This window comes from Bipolaris oryzae (genome assembly GCF_000523455.1).
Source record: "Bipolaris oryzae ATCC 44560 unplaced genomic scaffold scaffold_373, whole genome shotgun sequence".
Lineage (NCBI taxonomy): Eukaryota > Fungi > Ascomycota > Dothideomycetes > Pleosporales > Pleosporaceae > Bipolaris > Bipolaris oryzae.
Genome location: NW_006911649.1, coordinates 1 through 8,047, shown reverse-complemented (window position 1 = coordinate 8,047; position 8,047 = coordinate 1). Strand labels below are relative to the sequence as shown.

Sequence of the window (8,047 nt, the reverse complement as noted above, 5' to 3'; positions counted from 1 at the left end):
GCGTCGGTACGTTCGAGTCAACGTTGAGCGCACAACGCCATGTTTTTTAGCTATTTTAGACCAGGGGATTTGATCTTTAGATTCGAAAGTATCACACTCTTCAAGCGCTTCTTCTAAGCCCATTGCGTTGTATTGTTGTAAAGTTGAGACGATAGAGAGGTTTTGGTGGTTCGGCGCATTGCGCGAATCCGCGCATTCCGCGCACGGACACAGTAGGCCGGTCTGTGCTCCCCAGCCCCCTGGAAACAGCATGTGCATGCGGCAACGTCGACCTGGTCCACCAGATCCTGCACCTCGAGTCCGCCCAGACTTCTAAAGAAGCCTATGGCGCGACGAGCCGGCGATGCATTTCGCAGCAGATTCCGCAGCTGAGCGATTGGGTCGCGCTGTGCATCTCGATGCGAATGGGGCAGTGGGAGACGGGCAAAATCTTCCTGGATCGCTTCCATGCCGGACCGAATGTAAGATCGTGCGGACAGTTTGGCACGCAGCGATTACTCGAGGAAGCAGTAAAATATCCAGATAGGGGCTTTGTGCGCGAGATATTGGAGCAGCGGAAAAAGTACAGGGGGTGTCTGACTAAGAGTGAGATGCGGTATATCTACAGTATCGCCACGCCGTCTGTTCTGCGGTTCTTGATTGAGAATGAGTATATCGATCCGAATGTCTCGGGCGGAAACACTCCTCTGAGATGGGCTGTGTATCATCAACGCTACGACCTCGCGTGTATACTGCTCCAGTATGGCGCGCGTGTTGATGGCGTGCCGTTGGACGGGAAGCCGGTTACTGCTCTGTGTCATGCCGCCAGGACTGGATACTGCGGCACCAGTGACAGGCCCTTGCCAGGTGTCAGATTTCTTCTTGAGAATGGAGCCGACCCGGCCTTGGTAGGAGAGAAAGTACCGTGGCCGGATGCCGCATTTATATTACAAAAGGCCAGGGAATACGGGAACGAAGTGGCTTTGCGTCGTGAGACGTGGGAAGAATATCAGAGGTCAAAGTTGGGGAAAAAAGAGTCTGATTTGATAGACCTATCATAGAGCATCTCTGATTGTCTTGACTAGGAGTCAACTATACCCATGGAAGAATAATACCCCGTATCCCATAACAATCTTCGAGCCTAGCATACAAAAACGCCGCGTTCTCCATTTAGCATACAGTGGATATCAGAAACACAGCAAATCGTACAATGGTCCTTTAGTACTTCTCCTCCAATCTGGCAGTCATACCCGTCACTGTCACACGTCTGTTCTCTTCCTTCTCCAAGGCATGCAGCTCGCGCTCCAACTCCTTCTGTACCGTCGCATTTTGGACAAGAGTCAGCTGATCCAGAACCTTTGCGATTCCCTCCTCAGTCTGGCCATTGAACAGAGTTGCAAGATCTGACTTTGTAGCTACTGCGAGTTGGTCCTCTAACGCCTTTAGTGCCTTGTTATTAAGATCGGCGACGGCCTTCTTGAACTGTTCTTCTTCAGCCGCCTTCGCTCTCTTGGCCGCTTCCTTGGTTTCGTCAATACTGGCTTCCCCTGCCTTGCGCTTCGCAGCCTTCATAGCTTCTTTCTTCGCCTTAGCTGCTAGGTAGCGTGCCGAGTGCCCCAGTGTGCGTCCGTCCTTTGTGAGCGGCTGCTCGATATTGAGTGGAGGAGCGGTGAAGAAGAGCACGCGACCCTTCTCATCACATTGGAACTGCTCACGGATTTCAGGCGGTATGCTATTGTTCGCGTGATCGGCCATGACATAGACTTCGACGGGTTGCGGTGCCTTGTAGTTGGGGGGCATCTGCTGGAGGTACGGCTGTTGATAACCTGGAGTAGGTCGCGGCGTCTGGAAGGACTGCATAGGTGCTGTAGGTTGAGGCGTGAAGGGAACATGCGGTGTTATTGGTTGGTAAGCAGGTACCTGAGGTGCCTGATGGTGCATGTGCGGTGCGGGTGACTGAGAATGAGCATGATAGTGTGTCGCATGAGTAGGAGTGTATGCGGGAGGAACATGATGTTGCTGTGGTGTTGGTGCAGGCATTGGAGTGAGGGCAGGCGGCTGAGCTATAGGATAATTTCTTGATGCTTCGAAGCCATGTACCGAAGGAGTGGGCAAACTTGGCGTCGGCATCACGGGTGCAGGTGGTGGTGTTGGAGATGGCGGTGGAGTGGGTCTGGGAGGTGGCGAATCCTGGAATTATTGTGAGTGACAGTGTGTGGTTGAGTGATATTCCGGTCACTTACCTTTGGGTCGCGTGGGCGACGATGGACAGCGCCAATCTTCGGAGGCGCATTCTCAGCACCCCACTCTGGCTTTGGTAGATCGTCATCCTCTTTTTGGTCATCTTTAAGAAGGTATGCAATCGGACTCGGCACCTTTTTCAGCTTTCGCGGCGCATCGAACAAGTCCATAACGTAGTCCTTGTCTCGTACTTCATCAGGGAGGCAACTAGCCCAGGTCTTGATCTTGTTCAGCTTGTGATTTTCCTCGTTGTATCTGGCTTCGCAAACATAGATCTCTTTGTCCGAGGGGAAATCGCGTGGGCGGCCCTTGTTGTATCTTGTTGTGAACATGACGAAGCAGCGATCTACAACCTCATCAATGCGGTGGTCTCGATACTGGCCAGTCTTGACAACTTCGTTCTCGAAAAAGTGCTTATCGAAACGATGCACGGTTTGCTCAGGACGGTAGTACCAGCAGGCATTCACCCACTGGCCACCACTAGCGTCTTGCCACGTACGATAGATCTGAGCGACAATGGGTTTTGTGAGGTCGTTCGCGTTCTGAATATGGACCCAATCGCCAACCTTCCACAACTCTCCGTTATGGACGATGCCGCTGGGCATGGGTATACGTCCTTCTTCCATGACGTACTCAGTGTCTGGCTTCTCTTTCTCGGCTTTTGCGACCTTGCGTGCCTCCTTTTGAAGGTGCACAGCGTCTTTGTAAATTTGGCTATCCTCCTCGTTGTATTGCTTCGCGTTCTCAAACATAAGCTCCACGTCTACCATGAAGTGATCTACCGAGTTGTACTTCTTCCGCTTGAGCTTGCGCTTCAAGATGTCCATGGCCATAGGATTCTTGATCTCAGAGTGGTATTCGGGCATAACCGTCTTGTCGGGGACACGCTCGAATGCGCTTACCATGAGCTTGTTCTGCTGGTTGCGAGGTTTGCGGATGGCCTTCATGATGGCTTTGATTCGTGCCTCCATAGGCGTATCAACCCGCGGCGGACGTCCGCGTTTTTTCCGGGACTCTGGATCGTCGTTTTTGGCGTCCTCCTTTGCCGCTCTTGAGCCTCCTTCGCGCTTGGCGTTAGCTGCTGCGGACCGCGCAGGCCTTCTCCTTTTGCGCTTCCCATCATCCTCTTCGTCCTCGTCCTCGTCTTCTTCGTCAACTTCGAGCTCTTCCTCGTCATCTTCCTCCTCTTCCTCTTCTTCGTCTTCCGGTAGTAACGGATCTTGTTCCGGAATCTCACCCAGGAAAGGCAGAGTCGCAATATCCTCAGATACAATCTTGTCGTCAACAAGGCGCTTAAGCTCGCGTTCGATGACCTTCTTTACTTCGAGCGCATCGACATAGGCCTGAGAGTCCTGTCTGTTGTACACTTGCGCATTGTGGGGTATAAGAGCCAGGTCGCGGACGAACTCGGAAAAGTTATTGTACTCCTTCTGTCCGATCTTAGATTTGATTGTGCTAAGGGCCATGGGCTCTTTGATGATGTCGTAGTAGTCGGGCACGGCGCGCTTGTTCACTTTGCGCTGGAAGAGTTTTGTGGGATCATAGGTGCCACTGAGGATATGTCAGCAACAGCACATGAGCTCGTCCAGATCAATTACTGACTCGTCAATCCTGTAGTCATAGACGTTCTTCAGCAAGTTGGCCATGGCCTCCCATTCTTGCTCCGTCACAGTGGAAGTTGCCCCAGAAGATTCGGCCGTCTCGGTTGTGGGAACCGGGGTTGAGCTCGGCGCGCGTGCGGACGCCATTGCTGCGATGGAACACCTGGTGTTGTGGCGTTGCCCCGTCGTCTCCCTTCTTTGGTGTTGAGGTTGTCGCGTCGTGGATACAAAGTCGCGACTGGAGCGGAGCGGCGCCGGCTTTAAAATTATCCGAATATGCCTGTCGCACATCTCCGCCTCGGCCAACTCTTGGGTTCCCGAACATTCACTTGCGCCGTGCCACTTGTTCGCGCCAACTGTCGCTTCTAGCGAGTAATGCCGTAGCTGACAAACTACATATGTTCTCCTTACAATAACATTCACAGTGCCTGCTCCTGCGTGAAGAAACTTCTTTTCCATCCGCCTTCTACTCGCCCATCGCAACTTACTACCTGTGTCAACTGCATCGCTGCGTCCCGCCAAAGCGCCCCACTACTTCCACCACTCCACGCCGCCAGGGCTCTTACACTTATAACAGTTGTCCCCGCACAGCATATAGTCTTACGTATCTTTATCCTGCAATTATCAGTACCAACTTCTACCACCATGCCCATTCGCCTCCGATTACGAGCGCCCAACGGCACCCATACCCTCTCCCTCGACGATAATGCCGCCGTCTCCGACCTTCTATCATCTATCAGCGAAAAGACGGAACTCCCACTCTTCGAACTCAAATGGAACCACCCGCCCCAACCGCTCGACCCTTCACTATACGGAATGTCTACGCTGTTGAAAGACATTGACCTTAAACTTAATGGCGCCTCCATCATCGTCATTGGCAAAGCTACTGGCGATCCAAGTGAACGGAAAGCAGAACAAGAAGCCCAGTCTGCTACATCCCAGTCAGCACCCCTGTCGTTACAACGCAAGCAGAACTCAGCACTCAAAGACACTCCCGAAGTCCCTGTACCCGAACGCGCTGGGACCATTGTCCTGAGAGTGATGCCGGATGATAACTCGTGCATGTTCAGAGCTCTTGGAAGTGCCGTTCTCTCTGACTCGCTGGATTCAATGACCGAGCTTAGGTCGATGGTCGCGCAAGCTATACAAAGAGACCCCGAACAGTACAACGAAGCAATCTTGCAACGGTCTCCCGACGAGTACTGCAAATGGATATCATACTCTGATTCGTGGGGTGGTGGAATCGAGCTGAGCATCCTCTCTCAAGAATTTGACATCGAGATAGCCAGTGTCAACGTGCAGGACAACCGCGTAGATCGCTTTAACGAGGGCCGGCCGCGCCGCTGTATCCTTGTGTATTCCGGTATTCATTACGACACTATCGCTCTGGTTCCGCGTGGTGTTTCGCCCCAAGACCCTTCCCAAGACATCAAGCTTTTTGATGCGAACGACGATGTCGTCCTTGAAGCTGCACGGGAACTGTGTCGCCAACTGCAAAAGCAACATTACTACACCGATACGCAGAAATTCGACATCAAGTGCAACACGTGTGGCTGGAAGGGAGCTGGAGAACGAGGAGCGATCCAGCATGCGACGGAAACAGGACATAGTGATTTTGGTGAGGCAAACTAAGTGTCCACTACCACCGAATCCCAAAGGGTTGTATTTGGCATTTTTATCGCTGCTAGAACGGTATAGATTGTGAATCATATAGAATTTTCTCATGTAGTGTGGTAATTCAACTCCCAATAGTGGTTTTCAGGGGTGAAACTAATTTATCAAGGACCATTGCATTTTCAATTGCTGTACATGTTGCACAATGGCATTGAGAGGGATTTTCCATGCTTGTTTAAAGGATCATTTCTTTGCATGTACTTCCGTAAAGTTCCATCATTGCTATGTTCATAGTTGGATGTTTGTTTACTATCGCTCCTTCTTCCGTTGACTGTTGACTGCGACGTAACGGACCACCTTACTCCAACACTTCTTGTGGATCTGAGCCACTTCACCTCGCTTATTGCTCGAGCTTTTTCGCTCTTCGCTGACTTTCATGCTGATTCTGACTTCACTTCTCACTAAGCCACGATGACTGGTCATCACTTTCACATCCGTGTCGTGCTAGCGCCTCACTATGTTCTCTTATCTTGGGAAACGACATGCTCCCCAACTCCACTCATCGTCAAGCAAACTCTTGCTCTATTTGGAAAATCTTACATTGAAAGAAATTACATCCGTTCTTGCCAGTGTATGTATCGTTGGGGCTTTACCAAAAGCAAGAGATGGTCTTCTCGTACTGACACTACACTGCAGCGTTCCCAGTTCAAAATGTCAGAGACATCAGAGACGCCGAAGGCAAAGCGTGCACGAGCCATGGCCGACCAGAGAACCGATAAAGAACTACCATTGTAAGTGATGCGCACCCAAAGAAGATCGACCAAACAAACATTTACTAAGGCTTGCAGCATCATGGGGGAAACCATCCCTGTATCGATTCAAGGTGGCCAGATTCATGTGCATACTGAGGTCCTTACATCTACCTCCGACTTTCTTAAGAATGCCATGAAGCCAGAATGGCGTGCCGACAAGAACTGTCCAATTGATCTGTCTGGAGAGGACCCCAAAGTCGTCGAGTCATACTGCCAATGGCTTTACTCAGGCAAAATTGTTCGGCATGGCAACTCTAAGTCCATCTCCAAATCCATGTGTCGACTTTTTGTCCTTGGCGAGAGTTTGATGGACCGACCGTTTAAGAACGCAGTCCTGGACTCCATGATGGATGGAATTCATAGTAAACCTAAATTTCATGCCACGAGGGAAGGTGTCAAGATCATTTATGAAGGTACTCCCAAAGGCTCACCAGCGCGCCGCCTCCTAGTTGATATGTGGGCATACCTCATGACTGCTCGTCGCAACCTTGATAATCTTGTCTCCCTTCGAGGAACGGATTTCTTTGAGGAATTGATACCAGCTTTGATTGCTGTGCGTTCAGTGCCACATCATGAAAAGGTTCGACCCTGGGTTGCTAAGCCTGAGTCCTACTATGAGGGAGCAGTTGCCGATGGAATCAATATCGTAACTGATCCAACGGGAAGTACCTAAGAAGAAACAGAAAACGTCTTGAAATTGATGGCGCTTTCATCTACAGACACATGTACATGTATACGAACGCACGCAGTCCTGTCGAAGGAAAAGAAGGGAAAGTCATGTCACCACAAAGCCATGAATTTATCTCCCAGTAGTTACCATAATATCACAAAATGAGTCTTCCTTGCGCTCTCTACAGAACCCTCGATCGCTCAAGTGGTCTTCGGCGCCGCTAAATAACAAGGAGCTAATTGACGGCGATGGCAAAACAAGCAATATTACGGCTAACAAAGAAGCAATTTTTATCAGACGCTCATCTTCTTGAGGCGCAATTACCACTTGGTCATGACGGACTCATGACAGCCTTACGAACCCGCAAGTATGGGAGTGCCGAAGGCCCACAGTACAAACTGAGCTCGTGCCACTGGTAGTTCGAGTCATTCTAGGGCCAGCTTCACGTGCGTCGAACTACTTAAGAGGTCTTCAGCTCAAGTCTAGCGTGTTCGATAGAGACGTTGTCTAACACTATACATCAACTTTAGTAATACTTTATCGCGCCCTGCCTACTAGTGGATGAACAATGCTTGCGACTAAATACAATGTTTGCTAAGTGTTTCAGTTTGTTTGCTTTAGAGACTGCTGGAATTTTCACAAAGACACCATAAGGGAAACTAGTCTTACTTAACTTTCTTTTTCTATCCCTTAGTGTATTATAGATAAGTATATATATATAGATAATCGTAATATCTATTATATCTATTATACTTAAATCTAGGTTGAGACTTTTACATAATATACACTTTTAGCGTTTTATAAATAGTAAGTATACTAGTAACGCTGTCTATACTAAAAATCTAACTAATTAGTAAAAAGAATTAATTAGATTATTACACGGGGTCTGGAGTGCTAATACTTCTCTAGCTCGATCCAGGTTAGGGCGAGTAGGATTTAGATTAGCGCCGTGAGAGTTGCCTAGCGATTCTTACTAGAAAAGAGTGTTACAAGTAACAAGAAGGATTCTCTCCTTGACAAGTGACGAGATGGCTGAAGGCCTATGGACGTCCACGTCAGAAGGTAATGATCATCGCGGGGCTAGGTCACGTGATGTGCCATCCCGCCAAGAGCAACCATCCAAGGGATGG

General features: G+C 49.8%; 4 protein-coding genes across 4 annotated transcripts; 3 read left to right on the top strand and 1 right to left on the bottom strand.

Moving 5' to 3' along the window:
- Window positions 1-398: 398 nt before the first annotated feature.
- Window positions 399-973, top strand: COCMIDRAFT_31230 (uncharacterized protein; the record flags this gene model as incomplete). Its single annotated transcript, XM_007695641.1, has 2 exons — window positions 399-887; window positions 941-973. 2 exons carry the CDS (start codon window positions 399-401, stop codon window positions 971-973), a joined length of 522 nt encoding a protein of 173 aa, XP_007693831.1.
- Window positions 974-1,197: 224 nt separating this feature from the next.
- COCMIDRAFT_10284 (uncharacterized protein) lies at window positions 1,198-3,968 on the bottom strand (the record flags this gene model as incomplete). Its single annotated transcript, XM_007695640.1, has 3 exons — window positions 1,198-2,169; window positions 2,223-3,771; window positions 3,823-3,968. 3 exons carry the CDS (start codon window positions 3,966-3,968, stop codon window positions 1,198-1,200), a joined length of 2,667 nt encoding a protein of 888 aa, XP_007693830.1.
- A 498-nt stretch (window positions 3,969-4,466) lies between these two features.
- On the top strand, window positions 4,467-5,453 carry COCMIDRAFT_31228 (uncharacterized protein; the record flags this gene model as incomplete). Its single annotated transcript, XM_007695639.1, has 1 exon — window positions 4,467-5,453. The coding sequence occupies one exon, from the start codon at window positions 4,467-4,469 to the stop codon at window positions 5,451-5,453; it is 987 nt and encodes a 328-aa protein (XP_007693829.1).
- Window positions 5,454-6,233: 780 nt separating this feature from the next.
- On the top strand, window positions 6,234-6,920 carry COCMIDRAFT_41860 (uncharacterized protein; the record flags this gene model as incomplete). Its single annotated transcript, XM_007695638.1, has 1 exon — window positions 6,234-6,920. One exon carries the CDS (start codon window positions 6,234-6,236, stop codon window positions 6,918-6,920), a length of 687 nt encoding a protein of 228 aa, XP_007693828.1.
- Window positions 6,921-8,047: the final 1,127 nt, after the last annotated feature.